Source organism: Austrofundulus limnaeus, unplaced genomic scaffold (genome assembly GCF_001266775.1).
Source record: "Austrofundulus limnaeus strain Quisiro unplaced genomic scaffold, Austrofundulus_limnaeus-1.0 Scaffold84, whole genome shotgun sequence".
Classification (NCBI taxonomy): Eukaryota; Metazoa; Chordata; class Actinopteri; order Cyprinodontiformes; family Rivulidae; genus Austrofundulus; species Austrofundulus limnaeus.
Window position 1 is genome coordinate 1,528,191 of NW_013952486.1, and position 20,226 is coordinate 1,548,416.

The window sequence follows — 20,226 nt, forward strand, 5'->3', positions numbered from 1 at the left end:
GAATAAAGTAAAGCAACATAAACTTAAATTGATTTTTTAATATCCAGTTAAGCATTTTTTTCATTAATGAATTTCAATACAGGCTTTTTATATAATTTTTTAAAAAACATATAAAGTTAAGGATTTATTAAAGCTTTTCCTTTTGTCTTTTATTCTACAAGAATAAATGCAAAAACCAAATTTTTTAAAGTATCATTGCTGTTAGTGTTAAGGCTGTATTGTCATTGTGGTTTTTTATTAGATTAAAAAGTTTACACGGAAACAGGTCGTATCTGGGGTCACAAGCCTCTGCCACCGTTACTTTGTGCATCTGAAGTTGAAAAGTTTGATATCTGTATTTTCATTTGCTGACTGGATTAAGCTGTTGATCGGTTGAGTAAACACACTTGAAATAGAAGAATATAGTAAAGCAGAAGATAACCCTGGTTTGTGTTGCAACTTGTTACTGAAAGTGGAATGTCTGCCAAGGGCCAGTCGATAGCTCCAGTTAATCCAGTTAATTTAACCTGCTGTGCTGTTTGCACAGAGAGCGGGCTGATGCATCCCCAGCTGTCCCTGACAAAGTAAACCTCAAAAACGGAGCAACTTTGACATTCAGTGGAGAAAACAAAAACATTTGTAGGCTTCTTGTATTTAATTATGTAGGTTTGTTCAGAGGGAAATTTCTGTTCTATCACATATTCAGATAAGGTTTGGTGGTCTTCTTTTAAATGCTGGCATGAAGTCAAAACGGGGTCTTTTTGATGCATCCAATTTCATTTCTGTTTTGGGATGATTTGTTTTTCATCTCAAATGTAAAAATCTAACTGGTTTGCTTCATTTGACTTGTGATCATCTGATTTATTTATTTTCTTGCTGAGACAGACAGACAGATAGACTGTTACCTTATCCATTCTTTGACAGTGAGGGTAAAGTCCTGGGTCCTGCAGATCATTGATGATCTGCACCAAACGTTTGTAGTTCCTCTCCTTTCTGCTCTAATGCTGCTTAGCTTCACGATGTTCAAAAAATGTTTTGTCCTTCGATGAAATATTAGACCAATTAGGCCTAATTTCGCTGCATTTGATTTACATAGTGCTCTGTAAACACATTTATATTTCTGCAGGTTTTTTCAGGCCTGGCTTGTACACAGTGGAAGGAAATCATCCAAAAGTCTGGACAATATAAATGGCTTAATGGGTTTTCTTCATTCGTGCAAATATGAGGTGCAAAAAAATATCAAAACAAATGTCTTTGTTCTTGATCACATTTTGTGGAAAAAGAGTCCAAGCATCATTCTAGAAAAAAACGTGTCCAGAAATCAAAGCGACGAATAAAAAAAGTTACATTTTCATTCTTGTGCACAGCTTTGTTACCAAAATAGTGGGTTTGTCTTCATTGCTGGAGCGATGTAATTTGATTTTCTACATTTTGAACCACCACAGGAAGCAACAAAAAAAGAAACAAATATGGTAAAAAATAAAAATAAATCCAAAGCACTGACTACATGTTTAAAGAAAATTGGAATAAATGAGTCAACCTTTCTGTTTGTGGCTGAAATCCTCGATGACGACGTCGCTTCAGTACCCTAACACAACTGGAAGCTGTTCCGAGAAAGACATATCCTTTTGTCTCTTGGTGTAGCTGATCCAACAGATGCCCCTGAAGCTTCAGCGGTTCCCATTTTAGGTTACCTGGGAAATCATCGACAGGCAACACTTCTGACATGGAAAACACTTACTTACCCTGGGTTAAGTGGCCAGCAGGAAATTGTTAAATGGAGCAAGATTGCCAGAGCAAAAATCAATCGACAAGTCTGTGTTTTTGCTTAACAAAACCTGTAGGAATGACGTGTTTCATTACCATTAGATTATATAAATAGAATGTTAATTAGATTWGTTATAATGACAATAATGCAATCTTATATTAAATTAAAAACAAAACAAATACAACTTTGCTCTAACTAATTTTCTGTTGATCTAAAACAGCAGGAAGTATGAATGTAAAATATGTAGTAATTGTTTWAAAAAAGCAACAATTGCTTTTTGTTTATGCACATATGCACACCCAACAACAGCTCACTGTCTGCAGCAAGACCATGGGGGGTGGGGGTGGGGGCCACCCTTTTATTTCAAGGAAGGCCCTGGCCCCTCTTTGGTGGCACCCCTGCCAAATGTTTCCTATGATACATTAAAGTGCCTATTCTATTCTAAATACATCTAAGAATTTTCTGTAATTTAGTACAGTTAAAGCTAAGAAAAGCAGCAACTTGAATTGTTATTGCTGAACACTTAACAGGAAAAAGGAAAAATAAATTAGGAAAGGTGTCCAGTTTCTTAATTAGTTCTTTAGGCAAGAAAGCATCGTGTCCGACTCACCAGAACATGGGGAACGTCAACACCAGGAGAGGGCGGTAAAGCATTCAAAGAGGGCCGCAAACTGTCGTAAAGTGTCGTAGAAGAAGAAAGGCGAGGCGTTTGTTTCCACCGCGTCAACTATCTTAGGGAAGGGTTTTGACGTGGTCACTGTGTACTGAAGCCCAATTTTAACTGTTCAGAAAACTCTACAATTATTCTGTGATTTGTTTTGTCGGGTTGTTTTGTTGTTTTAGCGTAAATCGGGTGGTTTGCTGCTGGTTTTGTCTGGTAAGTTAGCTCATCAGGGGCCTCCCCCCCGGCGAACAAAAATATAGCATCTGTGGCTAGCTGTTAACTTAGTCAAGAAACGTATTTAAATTCATTCGTGTTTTCTTTGTCATCAGTTTATCAAGTTAAATTTCGGTAACAAAGTCGAGTGTCGCCTGACTTTGAGTGTGACAGGCAACAGATAACCTGCTACTTTTCACTTTTAAGCCAATAGTTCAGCAGCTACGCTAACTGAGCTGAGTTGGCTAATAGATAATACTCTCATGTGATTCTGCTTGTCATGATTAGACCACCGTGTCCACTGTAGCCTACGAACCAGACCAGACCCGACGGCATCATGAAGCTGTACAGCCTCAGCGTCATCTATAAAGGATCCACCAAAGCCAACCTCCTGAAAGCGGCCTATGATCTGTCATCCTTCAACTTCTTCCAGCGCTCCAGGTGCCTTTAAATCATTCATTTATCCAAGAAAGACTTGTTACAGTTCCTTTTTTAAAGTATAATAAGTCTTTGTCAACTGCATACCCGCAGCCACATGTATATCTGTTAACCTTTTTTAATGTTTCACAGGAGTAATTATATTATTTTTGTGTATTTAGTGTTCAAGAATTCATGACTTTTACCAGTGCCTTGATTGTCGAGAGAACATCTCAAGGAACCTGTGCCTCTGTCAAAGAACAAGGTGGGACTGGGCAAATATAGTTCGACATAAATGTTTACAGTTTCCCTTACCTTGTTTTGATTTGCAACCGATTTTACTGCCTCAGCTAAGAAGCTCCTGATTATCAAACTGATTTGTTGTGTGGCATGAGGTGGATTTGAACTTGTGATTTAAACATTTCTGCAGAGTATCTGTGCCACGTGTATGTGAGAAACGACAACCTGAGTGGTGTGGTGATTGCAGACAATGATTACCCACAGAGGGTCTGTTTCACGTTGCTCGACAAGGTTGGTATAAAAACGTAACTTGTCGTAGGAGCTTTCTCTGAGTCATTAATATTTTTGTTTAAGACTGTATTTTGTTTTGTAGGTGTTGGAGGAGTTTTCCAGACAAGTAGACAGCATCGACTGGCCCACTGCTAATCCTGAAACTGTAAACTACAAAGCATTGGATATTCATCTTTCAAAATACCAGGTCGGTTTGTTTTTGGTTGGCTTTTATTTTATGTTCAAAATGCTAAAAAGACAGCACCGCTTCGTCTGTGAGTCATATTTGATGTTTTCCTTTTATAATTTAATATAATTTATGAGATAGAGCTCAGGTATGCTTTGGAGCCAGCATGAAGATGGAGTCTTGTAATTATATTGTGGCTATTCAAGTTGCATGCTAATACAGTCAGAATTAATAACGCTGTGTTTGATGGATGTTTGTTATATTTAATGTTTTTTTCTCAGAACCCCAGAGAAGCAGATGCAATGACCAAAGTGCAGGCGGAGCTGGATGAAACAAAGATCATTCTGGTAAACTACCTTCTAATATTTTAATAAAATTGACATTTTACTTAGTTCAAAAGATGGTTTAAAACTCTATCAGGTTTAGCATTTTAATGCTACGTTCATATTAAATGTAGAAAGCAAATCCCAGGACTAAATTGAGATGATGCACTGTAAATGTACCATACAAGATTGGATCTGAGGCTTAAAGTCCGTTTTTAGCATAATGCTGTTGAGAAATATATTGTCTACAGATTTAATTTATAGTGCACAATGTAGATAATGACTCTCTGTACATGCTGATTTAGTTTATTGTCTGAAGCATGTCCTCTGAGGGGACTCCAGTCGTAGGAGTCCTGCATCCATGATGCTCCCACTTTTACAGTCAGCCTCTAAAGAGATGTTTAATTCAATTCAATTCAAAAATACTTTATTGATCCCAGAGGGAAATTAGGTGTTGTTGTAACTCATTTAACTAAAAACTCAAACATAACTCAAAACTATAATCTCAATGAACAGTAAAATATTYACCCAAAACAGAATTCAAGTAACAATCTTTATTTCTGGAACATAAAAAATGTAGATAATTTGATAAAATTTTTTTAAACTTGTCATCAGCTTCTTAGAGCTTTTATTCTTCCAATAAAACTTTGAAATGTGTTTAGTTCTGGATCTGGTATATTTTTTTGTTAAGATGTAAAGGAAGGGTTAAATTACATAAATAGGTTGGTGAAATGTGGTGCTGCTCTTCCACACTCTTTAATGGTTGTAACWAGGGCTGCCATGATTAGTCGACTASTCAACGACTAATCGACTATTAAAATAGTCACGACTAAAGAACCAGGCTCAGGACAGGCAGCCGTCTGGCTCGGTTTGGGGGTCAGGAAAAAGACACAGACACAAATAACTGGTCCAGGTGTATTTTCTTCTGGAAGAGAGACAAATGTTACGACCCGTCTAGGAACAACCAGGACAAAACAAAATGTGGAAAAACTCCCAACCTCTGCACGTTCAACAAAATAAAAAAAAGAAAAAGAAAAGAGCCACTGGGAAACTGTTTGATGAAAAGAATAAAAGTGTTGTGTATATACAAAACTGGAGTGTCTTCACTTCAGGGTGAGCCAAAGGCCAAAATAACAAACAAAAACGAATCTAAGTTTTTACCTCTTACCTAATCAAAATGAAATGGTAATAAAATACAGGCTCTTACCTTCCTAATTACCCCCAAAAAAAGGGGAAAAAATATTCAAAATAAATGGCAGCTCACCTCTACAAAACTCCTCACAGAGCTATATTTGTTTGAAGTACAAACAAATGACTAAAGGCTGACGTGGTGCATCAGTCAGCAGACGGGTTGGATGGCGCAGAGGAGGGGGAAGCTCAAATGAAATGTTTGATTTACTTAACTATGTTATGTTACCTGGTTCCACTTAACTGAGTTGAGTAAATTAAAAGCAATATACCAGTTTTTTAACCAAAGAACATGAGTATGTTGCTTTGAATTTACTCAACTCAGTTAGTGGAACCAGGTAACATAACATGCCATGAGGAAGTTCAGCTTAAAGACACGTCCCAGGGGAGTTTCTGGTCCCAAAAGACATTTCTGGTCCCCACCTGCGTTTTGCTCCTCAGCATGGCTCCCTAAAAACGCTGCAGGATTTCTCAAACATGCATCAATGAGTCAGAGAAAGGCTTTGGTCATGTTTTTTTTATGAGAGTATAACATTATAACATGATATAAAACTMAAAAAAGTTGATTTTACATGATATTGCCCCTTTAAGAAATGTTTACCTTCCTTAGCACAACACTATGGAAAGTCTATTGGAAAGAGGGGAGAAACTGGAYGATCTTGTGGCAAAGTCGGAGCATCTGGGAAACCAGTCCAAAACCTTCTACAAAACCGTAAGCACCATTAACCCGTCTGGTTGACTTTCCTCAGTGCGACTGTCAGCTGTCGCTCTTTACACGTGTGCTCTCTCTGTTAACAGGCACGGAAACAGAACTCATGCTGTGAAATCATGTGATGCCGCTGCCTCGTCCACGTGGGCACAACTCTCTGCCTTTCTGCTTTTCCTGCAACCCCCCATCATTCACCAGCCGTCAGCTCTCTACAGGGACGCTGTTTAAATCGAGGCGGGGGCGCCGGGGTGGAAGAGCGGGACGGGGTGGCCAGTTTGAGCGTGACTTTTAAACCGTGACTGATGGGGGCTGAAGGAGTGACGGGGGGTTCGATCAGGGGAAAATATAACCATATTAAATCTTTCTTTACCTTTCAGAAGGTGACCATCAGTGTGGTGAATATTACAAGCTGAGGACATTATAATGTGACGTTGTGTACTGGTGATGTGTCGTCAAAACGTCTTGAAAACCGAAACATAATAGCTTGATCTCTTAAAATGATTGGAAGAGTATTAACCACACTAGTGCTTTTTTTTTGCTCTGAGGCAACTCTGACAATCTCACAACCTTTGTGTGTTCTCGTCGTGCAGCAAAAATAACCTTTCAGAGCTGGCTTTCCTGTTGGTGTGACCTTGTATGCCCACTAGGTGGATCTGTTTATTTACGTCACGGTTCTAATGGGCCTCAGTGTTGAGCTCAGTGTACTACGGTAAATGAAACAAAACTGCAACTGGTTACACTAAATATCCAAATTTCCCTGAATTTTACAATAACTTTTAAAACATTTGCGCTTTACTGTATTTAGTTGTACCTGCCCCCTTTTTTATTTTTTATTTTTTGTCTGATAATGTTAAATTAACTCTTCAACATTCCTGTTTTGGATGAGGTGTGAAAATCTGTTCAGAAGTGGAAACTTTGTTGTAAAATGTTTAGAAATCTGCCTCCTGGTTTAATTTAATCTCATGACTTTAACCATCTGATACCAACATTTAAAAAAACAGGGTGTTGCTTTTCTCAGTTTGTTCTGCACCTCTAGATCCCAGCTTCACCTCATCATTTACCACCTTTTCTTCATGACGAAAGGTGATTCTGTGATGTTCGGGTGCTGCTGCTTCTGGCCTCTTATCGTGTGCCAGTAAGGTTTTTCTTAAAATGGGTGTAATATGCACGTCTCTTAAAGTAACTCCACAGTCGACACTTTCTCCTCCGTAACGAGCATTGTTTGCTTCCCATTTATATCCGACTGGGTAGAAACTGATTTGTAGACKTTTCTGATGATTCTAAGATGAAGCGATGCCTTTGGTTGTGCATTTTAGATGTTTCTCTGCTCTTTCTGATGCGTGTGTTTGTGTGTGTGTGTGTGTACTGCTGATACAGCCTCCAGCTGCAGGCTGTGTTGATACTGAGTGCCTGTGTGTATGTTGAGAAGACTGTTCGTGCTCTCTGCTTTTTACTGTGTAAACGTTGGTGCAATATCTGCAGCCTGTCGGTGTGTGTTTCTTTCAACTAAAGAAGRAAAACAATGTTTCTCATAAAGAACAGTTAATTAAACTTTGTATCTTCTTTTCTTTTTAACTAACTCCAACATACATTTTGTCCTGGGTTGTTTTTCAGATGTTTGGATCTTGGATCACCTGTCAATTGTTTTTGAAATTGTAGCAATTTGCAGGTCTGATCTCAGTAACTGGTAGTAAGCATTAAATAGTTTAACTCATTCAATYGTGTGTTTCTAAATAGATTTAATTGGGAATAAAACTATTTTTCAACAGATTTATTCACAAAAAAAGTGAATTCACTAAAACAGGATAACCCATTCTGGTGTGCCATGTTTTTATTTTTTGTGTCTGAAAGGGATGTATTTATAGACAAAGGAGCAGGAAGTCAGCACTCAATCTTCAACACCATCAACATAAATATGTGTGACCATTTGGGGTTATGCATGATGGTGAGGCTGCTGCTTCCTTATTAGGTTTGAGAAATAAAACCGTGCTGGGTCCTAAACTTTTTCTTTTACTTTGCATAAATATTTGCAATGTATCTAAGTTATTAACATTTACTTTGTTTGCTGATGATACTACAGTATACTGCTCTGGTAATTATTTGGGGCAGCGCCTGAATACAAAATAGAAATAAAATGAAACATGCCGCCAAAGAACCTGGCAAATAAGACAGTTTTCAAGGACATTTATTACAAACTAGACATGGGTTTTTACGATGTAAAAACAAGTGTGCATTGCCTTGTAGCATGTTATTGCAGCATGGCATTGCCTGCAGCAGTGGACTTGCAGAATGAAATGTGACCAAGTTCAAATGTGTTTTCTATACCAATTTGTGCCTGTCACGTSAGCWGGTGTTTGTAATAAGGGTAATTGTGTGACAATATGAAGTTTGAAGAGATTTTCTGTTAAAGTTGCTGTATCTGGGTTTCAAACCCATAWCTCCCACATGAAAGCCCATGGCACTAACCATGAGACCATTAGAGCTGTGGTAGAGAACGAGGCCAGGGTTTGGTTTGTATGTGTGCAGAAAGTGGCCACATTGACAATGTAAYGGTTGTCACTAAATTGAAAAATATTACAACAATAAAGCAACATTAGGACAATATATTATAGTAAAACATCAAAATACAATCATATTAGTATTGTAAACACTGAACTACTGAGTTGAAATATTAAACTATGGTGCAGTACCAAGTTGAGTACAGCATGGGCAAGTATTGGACCAATACAAGGCTCCATTGACTGCCAATATAATTTATTAAACAATAATATTTCATAAACTGTAATTTTTACAGGCACCAAAAGGCATAGCCATCATTTGGCACAAGAACTTTACAGATATAAATTACAATGGCAGCTCTAGGACAAAGTATGCAGGAGGAAAAGCATGGCAAATTTGAGATGACTTGGATGGGAAACGAATCACAATAGTGTGCATTGCATTGGCAATGCACACTGATAAAACTTTCATTGTTAGGACAAACACCCAGCTTTATGGAAGCCCACATCCACCAGTTTGATTAAAAAATATCAACTGCTAAATCATAATTTTAAAATATATAATTGTAGTCTGTGCTGGCAAAATGAGCACAGGCTGCAACGTAAAATAAGTAAATGTTTTTTTTTCTTTTTCCTGTAATTGAGATTCATTCACAAATGAATCCATAAACACAACTAGTGATCCCAAACCACATACAATCTTCATTACCTATATTTAAATCAAAGTTTTCTTAAAACCATATCTTCAAAAACGTTTTTTTTTTTGTTTTATCAACCTTATTTCTTTTGAAATTTAATATTTTTGTCTTTTTGGCATTAGGGAATCCCTTTGCATAATGAATAGCATCATTGTGAAGCTGGAGGAAATTCCTTTTTAAATGTATGGAATTTMTAATGACATCACTTCAGACCAAACAAAATCGTGACTTGTTATACTTTTGAACAAATATTTCACACCTTTCACAAATGATTCTCATRTAATTAATACCCAATATTAAATAATGAGATGACCTACTTTTTTATTTCAAGGTGGCAAAAATGGACTTCCATACAGTTAGATTCCCGAACTCCGCTTCAAAGTAAAACTAATTACTATTATAACAATGCATTATAAACTATGCCTCTTATAAATACACAAAAGGTAAAGGTTATACAGTCCTTCACAATTTGAAGGAGAGAGAAAATATCGTTTGTTTGTTTTTGTTTTGTTTTTGTGGAAAATCCGAGTTTTGGGAAAAGCACTTGAACGCAGCACGAAGGAGGCTAATCACTGCTCAGCTGAGAAGAAACAAACTGATGAAGTTTGAGTCGGAAGCAGGAGAAATGTGGACAGAGATGGAAAACAGGAGCTCGGTTTTCGCCAGTAAAGGTTTTAGCTCCGAGGTGAGAAGCTAAAAGGAAATTATTATGAGTTTTTATATTTCTTTCTGCGACAAAGAGCCAAAAACAAGCTTGAAGTGTCGCAGAAAGAGCTCGAAGCTTTTAAAAAGTAGTTTTTTTTTCTTCCAGAGGCTCCATTAAAGGTTAAATAAAATGCAAACTGTTTTTGTACAGGCGATCAGCTAAGAGTTTGTTTTTCCTTCATATTTGTCTTATCTCCTGTCGCTACTGTGATTTTTCCACACAGTTTGGACTTCCTGTAAGTTTTCACTGCAGCTGCGAGCAGCTTTCTGCTCCAAAAACACTCAGGATTTCTGTCATTCACTGAGTCATTACTTTGACTAATATACATTTGCACAAACTGTCATCCTCACAGTRTTTTACAGTCTGCTCAGCAAGATTTTGCTGCATTTTTCAGGTGGGTGACCCTAATCTTGCAGAGCAGCTTTTGCACCCTGTTCAGCAGAGGAATGGTAAGCTTCAGTCCTGTTTTCTTAAAATTAATACTCATTGGACATTCATGGTACTCTTTATAAACAAGTYTAACATTAAAGTGTCATCCTGAACGTTATTAAATGGTGCATTACTCCAGTTGTTTTCCAAGAACCGTTGGATGCTTTTCTGAAAATGTGGGTCCGCACTCAACGTAAACAAACCACTACTGAAAAGCTTGACGCTGGCTGTAGTTTGTGTAGGTAAACAAATAACGGCGTAGAAGTTCAACCTGTTCTCAGTCACTTTGGCTGTTTCTGTAGTAAACAAACACACATGGCGGTTGGCTTTAATGTTGCAACACATTCAACTACATCCACCAGAATCAAAACGAACAGGGGCTTCAGCCAGTCCACTTCACTCTATTAACCACCGCACTTAAAGACCTGTACTGTTTACAGAGGTTTAAGGCGGAATAACAGTTTTAAATAAGCAGCTTCTAATGCGAGAGTGCAGTGGTTATAAAMAAAACAAAACAATTAAGTCAGACGTCATCGCCTGAAAAACAGGCTTATTCAGACATGTTGATGTGGTTCCTGCCCAAACCTTAAATCCACGACAATCTGTGTTTACATGCAGCAATTTGGAGCAAGTTTACATAAGAAAAAAATTGCTACAGATAACAAATTGTTCAGCTTTCAGGATGTCAACACTTGCAGAACTTGATGTGGGATAAGAAGTACAGGAACGTCTAAACATTTTATTACACTGWATCAAAGTATCGTTATCATTTCTGCCTCTTTCGTTGTAATAATAAACCTTAAACGTGACAGACTAACTGTAGGATTAATGTTGTTTAGTGAAGTGTCTCAGGTTCTTCTTTTCTTTTTTTCCTCCTAAAAGTTTCCACTGCAGCTGCTGCGTGTCCTTCCTGCACAGAGGACCCCAGAAGCAGTGGGATCATCCCTGGTGAGCATATCTTCTGCTCTCTGTCTTTTTTTTAAATTCACCTTTAAACTTTTTATGGAGAGGAAGGGTGTACGACAAGCAAGTACACAGCAAATAAAAATAGTTTGCTGTAGTGTTTTGTTTTTCAAAGAATAAAAATAAATGTTTTTTTTTGCATGTCTTATTTCGACAAGTATTTTTTAAAAACAAAAATCATCAGTTCTTTTTTTTTTATTAAACAGTTTTAGTATCTTATTTGTTGTTTTGCAGGTGGGTGTGTTCATGTTTATGCTGCCACTGTGCAGCAGATTTCCCTCTTGGCTGTTAGTTAAACTTTTTTTTTAAGTGGAGAAGTTTTGCACTTTGGCATAACCTCGAGTCCCTTGATGCTTCTGTTTGCTTTTAAGGGTAAAAACCTGTTTTTTTTATGYAAGACTGGACACATTTGTAACCAAAAGGTTGTGTTTGATACTTTTGATGCCATCTCACATTACCTATTTATCTAAAATTTCCATTTTTTTAATCCAACATCATAATTGATTTGTGTTGAGACACAAAGCTTTATTCTGGCTCAAGAGAAGAATGCTGGTGTTTCAGAGAAAGGGAAGTAAAAAAAGATACAATTTAAACAGGAAATTTGAGTGGAAAAAGTACATTTCAAAGTTTGTGGTGAAAAGGTGACTCTATTGACTGTTAAAACACTGCTCTTATTATCTTCTTGCGCAGTGAAGTAGTTACTACACATGTATCATATTACTGCGATGGAGAAATAAACTTTAGCAGCATAATTATGTAAAGTGTCGCAGCTATAATCGTAAAAATGAGGAAAACGTGGTTAAAACTGTGAAAAACAAGGTTCCTTGCAGAGGGTCCAACATGCAGCTGGTTTGTGTTGCAAAGCTTTTAACATGCAGATAAGYGCGTATTTTTGTCTTTTAGGTGCAGTTGCAGCAGCTGTGTTTATTTCCTTTCTGCTCGGACTCTACGCTATTCTCTGGAAGTGCATGATGTCACCACCGCGACGGTAAAAAACAACAAGTTTTAACTTGGGTTTTCTGTGAGCTTCATATTTTGGTTGAACTTTGCGATCATTTAATCTGTTTGTGTTTGCACACGTCTGAACTTCGCACCACAGCTCATCACAAACAGCTCTGCAGAGGTTCTGCACGCTGTYCTGCAGCTCTTTTTTTTACTGCATTTACTCTTAAAATGCGACAACTTTCTGGTTTCTGTTCAGAAAGAAAAGCCAGATGAGAGCAAGAGTGAAGCAGAAGACGGCTGTGTGAGGAGACTGAAACGATCTTCTGTTTCGAATGTAAAAAATGTGGATGGAAGTCTGAAAGTGGACTTTTCTCTTTGAGGAAAATCCTAGAAAAACGTCCACAAAAGTGACTGAGACATGGACATGCAACTCGTCAGCTGTGGTTTCTGTTGACCTGAAGCCTTGTGATGTGAAACTGTTTGTGGCAGGTCAGATTGTACTCCCTTTTTTTTTTTCATTTCCTGTTGATGCAACACTACTGCTTGAGGAGCTGGCTCACGCTTCAGCTTGTCACTAATAAGCTACGTGTCAGAACGTCCGATTTACGGTTTTTGAATATGTAAATATTTTAGTATATTTTGTACCAAGTAGATGATTGTTCTGTGAATGCATGTTTTTGTGTTTAGTTTGAAAAGTGTACGATGCTAAAATGAGGTATCATTGCTCTTATTGTGATCATTTGAATCTGCTCTCAAATCTGAAAGTCCCATCAAATTAAGCTCAATGTTTAAATGTTTATTTGATGTGTAACAGGACAGAAATTAAAAATTTTAAAGGCACATTTAAAGCATTTGTTTAAATTTCTTGAATCTGGAAAACTATTAAAATATTAGTGACTCATCCTGCTTTTGGGGTTAAATGATAATTTTATATCAATTATGTTACAGCTTAGTTTTTTATACATAAATAATTATTGGAGCTGGAATTAAACAGAGCAGTGGAAGTCGACACGTGATTCGATGAAGCGATGACCTCAGGTCTCTGCGATCAGCTTGGCTGCAAGTTTAAACAACAAATTTATTAGAGGGAAATTTCTTTATCTAGTTTAAACAAATGAACCATAAAGAAAATTCCTAAACTGATGTCATTCCTCAAGGTTAGAAACCGATCTGAAGGAGACTAGTGGTTCCATGAAGCTTGCTTCGTTTCTGAAAGCTCACATCTGCGCGGTGCACGAGTGACTCTGTTAGTGATTTATGAACGGCCAGAGGCAACATGAAGACCGGCTGGTCGGCTCTGGTTTCGTGGAACTGTTTTCTGAAGGAGTTTATGTCTTTCAAGAAACTGTTGGAGGTGACATTGTGCACTTAAACATAACATTTACCATGGTGTGGTTAAAGGGGGAGATTTATTTTAAAGGGGTGTTCTGTGGAAAGTTAGCAGCCATTAATATTTAACTTGTTTACTTGTTAGAAACAGAGTTCTGACTGGACAGATGAGCCAATGGTCACATCACCGTTCCCAAATAAATCTGTGGAAGTTGGTGCTAATGTTTTTTTTTGTTTGTTTGTTTTTTAACATTTAAATTGCTGTTAGTTTTGCATTGCATGGCTGCTTAAACTAAAGACTGAGTCAGTCTGTGGGTCACTGTAATGTCAAAAAAAAAATCATTCTGGCTGCAAACTTTATAATTATCAAACTTGATAAAATGAGGCCTCGAAAGACTTTTACACCAAAGGTCAGTTTCATACGATGTTGTGTAAAACGTCTGCTTCTGTTTTCCCAAGGCCACGACTGAGTGAAGAATTGGTTGTGAAATGTTACACTTTGGTTTATGAACTGCTGGTTTGTCACAGAGGATGCAGCTGCAGACATGTCTTCTATCTTACTACAGCGTTAAATATTTTTATTTATCAGGAAAATAAGTGTATTAGAATCAGGACTTCATTTTTTATATACTTAGCACAAAAAATAAGGAAATTTGTGTTTGGTAGATTAATTCTTGTAACACTTCTTGGTAATAAATCTTGCAGCGGGCTCCTGATTGGCAGCAACGGGGGATTTTTTTCAATAACAGCAAAATACGCTGTTTGGCAGAGAGGATTTGGCATTTTTTTTCTCACGTTCAACCCACATACTCTGCTCTACAGCTCATCCCACAAATGCATGATCCTTACAAATGTGGCACAATTTAAAAAGGAAATTAACAGGCTTTATAACGATATAAAACTTATTGAAAAGAGCCATTATTACAACAAAGAAATAATCTACCAAAGACAAGTTTCATTATTTTTGTGCACCTTGAGAAGGTACACARCTGTAAATTGAGACTTAGTTCAACCCAAATTCTCATACAAAAAAAAAGTGTGAAATGTAAAGAACAACTGTGGTTTACGGACCTCAAAATCCCATTAAAATGCAGCACAGTTGTGGGTTTTTAGATCTGTGAGTCATTGCATTTAATTATTGTTTTACATTTTATACAGATGTGCTGCTCAGGATGGGAGAAGTGAGGATTCGATACAATCTGCTGGCTTCTTTACATTTATAGATTTTTGTGTACAGTGCCCTGAGACGACCTTTGTTGACTTGGTGCTACATAAATAAACTGAATTGAGTTAGAGTTGGACTTGTAGGGGAGGATATTCATAAATGATCAGATTAGTATCAGTCTTTGTGTTTCTTCAGAAATAAATTTTTGCCATTCACATGCAGAAACTCACTGAGGAAGCGCAAAGTCCCACAGTCCACTGAGGCACCCTGCTTACTGTGTCGCCTCCCAGCAAACTTGTAACCCAGGGGCGCCCAAACATTTTCCTCAAGAGGGCCAAAATGAGAATGTATCCGGGGCTGCGGGCCAAATGCAGTAATATAATACATGAAATACAAATACTATTTTAGTAAAGTCCTTTATTTTGYAACGATTAAGCTAGCAGCCAGTGTGGCGGCCCTGCTTTTGTTTTAGTCTGGGCACTTGGAGAAAGTCTGCCATATGCTCAAGTAGCAAAGGCTGATGGGAAATTTCATAAATTGATACAATATGAGTTTTTCTGGCCTTATAAAGTGTGCAAATCTACTTGTGGGGTTAAATCTAATCTAAATATCACTTTTTACTTGTATTTCATAGGGGTGTAAGAAAATATCGATACACTGAAATATCGTAATATTTCATTTCCCGATACTGTATCGATAKTCTAAAGCCCTGTATCGATTTTTTATTAAGGTTTAAAATGTCAACTTTCCTGCCAGCCGTTCATTTTTCGTGTTGTAGTTCAGCCTCTGACCACTAGTTGGCAGCAGTGAGCCAGCCATTTGGCTCCTCTACCTCTTGAGGTAGAGGCTATTAAGTGTTGGGTGACCATATTGTAAATTAATATTAAAAACTAAAAGCTGCAAAAAATATATTTTCAAACTATTTATTGTCAAATTTAGTCTTATAATTGAAAACATGGATGAAATAAGAAACAAAAAAAAAATAAAATACATGCAAAGCAGAACACAGCTAAATGTATCAAAAACATGTCTATGTAATATTAGAATTTTCTGAGACAATGAATTTTGGCTTTTCATTTTTTCCCTGTAAGAGGTTTTTCTTTAATAGCATTTTTGGACAAAAAAATCGCAATATATCGGGATATATCGTATCGTGACCCCTCTGTCATGATATGTATTGTATCGCCAAATTCTTGCCAATGCACAGCCCTAGTATTTCACATTTCATGTTTAATCTTGAGATATCAAAGATAAAATTAGAACCATGAGCAAAAACTATCTGTACTACAGCCCGTTATATAGTCAGTGGGCCAATGGATAGAATGACAAAGTGGAAATACTTTTTTCTAATAGGATGACAGGTTACAACCTAGTAACAATGTCAACTGCTGGTGGGCCAAATCAAAAAGCTTGGCAGGCCAAATTTGGCCCGCGGGCCCCACTTTGGGCTCCTCTGTTCTAACCTGTCTTTGTTTTCAGGACCAGATCTGCTGCAGTTTTTAGACAAAAGTACAGCTGACTTAATGAAAGTCAAGAAATCATAACTTTGGTAATGCAGATTATTGTTTTCACCCTTTCTTTCTTATTTCAAAGCACTGACAGAGCAGACGTTCCCTTCATCAAAGCGTTTGGTAGAAGGTTTAAACAGGATGTGCTCTGAGAACGGCTTGTTTTCAAATAATTTCCTGTCCAGAACCAGAAGATAAGCGTCAGCTCTAAGGATTGCAAAAGATTACAGCTGACTTTGGAGGGACTTGTTGTGACATGAAGCCGGAGTTTCAGTTTGACGTTTTGTGTCACACCTGTCCTTGTCTCTAGCAGAGATGCGTGGCAAATAAGAAGTGAGATGACTGAAGACGGCTGATTATTTTGTTTGGAACACAGCAAAAACTTTTTTTTATATTAATTAATTCCCATTTCCATCACACACGTGGAGCAGAGGAGCTGTTTTTGTGCATCTGTCACACCTCATTGGCCTCACCCATCCTGGAGATAGTCTTCCAGTCCTTCAGTTTTTATCCCATTCTTCAGAGTGAGTTCCTCTTGTGACGCACACTCCCACTGCTTATGCATTGAGATAAGAGGCAATCTGAAAGCTGCTATGTTTCTAAATGAAATGTTTAAGAAAATCGAAAACTGGTGTCACAACATATCTAATAAATTTAGCAATTTACAGCATTTTAATAAATGAAGTGGTTTTATGTTTAGGCCTCAGATATAACCACATATGACCACACATTGTTCCTGCAGACAGTCAGAAGGCTCAGAGCTGCAGATCAGTTCTCTGAACGTGGCCTCTCCTGGCTCAGGTGGATTTGCAGCGATGCTTAAGTAGCTCCTGTTGGAAACGCCCGTCACCTGCTGCAGGGTTGATCTGTTGCAGAGCAGCATGGTGGACTGTGGACAGTAGTTTGTTAGCAGTGGAACTGAAGGAGGAGGAAACTGGGAACCAGCAGAGTACAGAGTGTTTGTGAAGTCAGGATCCCTCAGTGAGGTGGTTTCACAAAGCAACGGTTTGATGTTCAAGATCTCAATGTCACAGCTGATGCAATCTTCCACTTTCTGATTCTGCAGTTTCTGATCCGTCTGTGGAGGTATTGTAAACAAAAGAAAAACGATGTTTAAAGATAACTATTGGGAAAAATCCCATTTCTAAAAACAATGTTTTCTAAAACAAAAACCCCGAAAAATTTAGATTTGTAATTTAATTTGTTTAAAACTTTTAAGTGGCCTCGCAGACAAGAATTACATGGGATTAAAGAGAATGCTTTTTCTGCAAAAATGAATTGTGAACGCGGAGTGCTGAATAACTTGAAGCTGAAACTGAGCTGATAAAGACAAAAGAAGCAGAACACTGGCTAAAAACTAAACACTAGTAAAAGCCAAAAGTGTCTCAAAGCTAGCTAACATCGAAAAGTAGCAAAAGGGTAGTTAGAAATATCAAACAGCTAGCTAAAAGCTATTGATTGGTAGCTAAAAACTAAAATGAGCAAAATGGTGGCTAAAAACTACAGTTAGCAGAATGATGGCTAAAAGCTACAAGTAGCAAAAGGCAAGCTAAATGCTAAAAGGGGCAAAAGGCATGCTAAATGCTAAATATAGCTAAAGGCAAGCTAAATGCTAAAATTATTTTTTGTTTGTTTTTTGTGCTCTCGGAGGAGTAAGACACTTTCTCCTGCCCTCCCTTACCTTTCCCTGGTTTGCTGCTCAGAGCCTCCTCTAAGTTTTCATCCAAAACTGAAAATTATGGATTTATTTTTATGGATTTGGTTAGCTCCTCTCTTAATACGTTTTTGGAACATTTTTTTTTCCCATGGGAGGACATGTCAAAGGTGGGACCTTTGTTCTGCTCTGTTCAACTAGCTGGATATACAGTATATTTGGATTCTGATCACTGGATTCTACAGATTGGCTTGGTGGTCTCCTGGTGTTCTACAAAACGTTGGTGGCTATTCAGGCCATTTCCATTTTTAAATGTAATTTCATTGTGCTCAAGTTCAATGACAGTAAAGACATAATCAATCAATCAATCAATCAATCAATCAATCAATTAAAAGTAGCAAAAGGCTAGCTGAACTAAAAATCAGCATTTTTGTAAACATTGAGTAATGTTGTTTTGAAAAACATTCAGCTGAAGTGGTGAGGGTGTCAAGATTTAACCTTTACAAGCATTATTAGGTTGTAACTTAACTACATGTAAAAAAAATGTTGGTTTGAAAAAACAACACAACGCAATGTTTGAAGAAATGTAAATATTTCAAGATTCTAAGTGTTGTTTCAGCAGCTATCATGTCGGTGTCTTATATTTTAATCATTGGTTCATCCTTACCTCATACAGGAAGCTGTCAATCTCAGGAGTTTTAATATTCATACCAGCCGGGTACATAAATATCTGCTTCAGACCGTTCTTTAAGCTGCAGGAAACACAAAACTCCAGACTGTCTCATAGAGAAAAAAACAGCTTGTTGTGGAAAACGTGAGGGTCACAGTACTCACACTTTTCGTCGTGGCCACAGGAGAACCATGCAGCCCAGCAGGAGTAAGACGGGGGTGAGGATCTTCGCCAAGTGGGACAAGTCTGCAGGAGGAAACCAAGTGAGCGCTTTGGACAACCAACTGGCTCAAGTCGAGCTCGTAGGGTGACGCTTCTTAATTTGTGGATACTCAGACACATTCAAACATCCAAACTGTTTTTGTGATGGATGGAAGCTCACAGTTGGTTCTGGTCCTGATGGCGATGCTGGCAGGCAACCCAGGCCCCGCTTTAGTCAAAGCACTCACGGAGCAGCTGTATTCCTGTTGCTGCTGCAGACCCTCGATGGTAACAGACTTCTGCCGGGGGTCCGCCACCGACACGTCGAACAAATCTATCCAAAAAACAAAACGATATCTTTTATTTTGAAAAGCGGCAGATCAGAGTGAAACATTTTAAAGCTCTTCTCTGGACTCACTTTCTGTTAGATTGGGCCATGTACCGGGTCCTACTTTCTGCACTGTAACCAGGTAACCAGTGATGAAGGCCGGCTGAGCTGGATCCTCTTCATCATAAAGCCACTCCAGTGTCACGGATGAAGACGTGGTTTGAACCGACTCTATCAGACTTGGCGCTTGCACAGATTCTGAAAAAAATAAAGCTTATCTGATGAGGAAGCCAGAGAAAATGGTGAAAACCATCAGATACTTTACGTGTCACGCTCATTTCGATTTTATTTATTTATGTTTTTGTTATTTGCTCCTATCTGCCGTAACAAGTAATCATAAAAAAGATGTTTTACAGAACATAATTAATAAAAACACTCACTGAGCTCCTGCGAGTATCCAGTCTGTATCTCCAGCAGTGTGTCTCCATGTTCTGAGCATCCATAAATATTAAATAAATACCTGCGACCTGGTTTGAAAAACTCTACAGAGTAAAGATTCATCACATTAATAGCTTAATTACAAAGATGATTTCAAATGATGAAAAATAAAATGCAAGACGGACTAGCAGGCAGGAGCAAAGTGTTGTTTCCTTCTGGCACCCTGATCCACCGCAGCGTACAGGGCTCAGGGATTCCCAGAATACACCACTCCACAGTATAACCACAGGTGATGGTGCTCCGCTCGTCCCACAGCAGATTAAAACCACCAGCAGAGATGCTGCTCAAACGCCTCGTTGACGGGAGGAAGTCTGACCAGACAGAGATGTCAGTCATTCAGCAAAAATCCCAAATTCATTAAGTCTAACTGGGGTTCACAGTAGTGTTTACAAAGTACACCATCAAAAACACTGTCCAAATACGACAATAACTAACCAGACACAACATCTTTTGTTTCCATATTTTAACTCTTCTACTAGTGTTGTATAAAGTATCTCAAAGTGATACTTGAGTAAAAGTACAAGTACTCTATCATAAAATTACTTTGGTAAAAGTTAAAGTCTCCTCTATGAATATTACTAGAGTAAAAGTCAAAGTATCTGATTTTTTTATACATTTTTTGACATAAAATGTCCTTAAGTATTAAAAGTAAAAGTATTGAGTAAAAATTAGTAGT

The 20,226-nt window shown here is 37.8% G+C and overlaps 3 protein-coding genes across 3 annotated transcripts in view; 1 reads left to right on the forward strand and 2 right to left on the reverse strand.

Annotated features, from left to right (window-relative positions):
* gck (glucokinase (hexokinase 4)) overlaps positions 1-1,776 on the reverse strand; it is a gene marked incomplete at its 3' end in the record, with an annotated part of 5,854 nt that extends 4,078 nt beyond the window's left edge. The window contains 1 exon segment of the mRNA XM_014011765.1: positions 885-1,776. Within this exon segment, the coding sequence (XP_013867219.1) occupies positions 885-893 (9 nt within the window).
* A 755-nt stretch (positions 1,777-2,531) lies between these two features.
* Positions 2,532-7,677, forward strand: ykt6 (YKT6 v-SNARE homolog (S. cerevisiae)). Its single transcript, XM_014011768.1, has 8 exons — positions 2,532-2,624; positions 2,913-3,065; positions 3,224-3,306; positions 3,472-3,572; positions 3,655-3,759; positions 4,020-4,085; positions 5,860-5,961; positions 6,048-7,677. Exons 2-8 carry the CDS (start codon positions 2,962-2,964, stop codon positions 6,081-6,083), a joined length of 597 nt encoding a protein of 198 aa, XP_013867222.1. The 5' UTR covers positions 2,532-2,624; positions 2,913-2,961; the 3' UTR covers positions 6,084-7,677.
* Positions 7,678-16,720: 9,043 nt separating this feature from the next.
* The window catches only part of osmr (oncostatin M receptor), a 9,239-nt gene continuing 5,733 nt past the window's right edge, over positions 16,721-20,226 (reverse strand). Inside the window, exons 11-17 of the mRNA XM_014011771.1 lie at positions 19,676-19,861; positions 19,493-19,594; positions 19,143-19,310; positions 18,906-19,058; positions 18,688-18,769; positions 18,521-18,605; positions 16,721-17,277 (exon numbers count right to left, since the gene is read on the reverse strand). Of these exons, the coding sequence (XP_013867225.1) occupies positions 16,903-17,277; positions 18,521-18,605; positions 18,688-18,769; positions 18,906-19,058; positions 19,143-19,310; positions 19,493-19,594; positions 19,676-19,861 (1,151 nt within the window). The 3' untranslated portion in view covers positions 16,721-16,902. The remainder of the gene's footprint in view (positions 17,278-18,520; positions 18,606-18,687; positions 18,770-18,905; positions 19,059-19,142; positions 19,311-19,492; positions 19,595-19,675; positions 19,862-20,226) is intronic.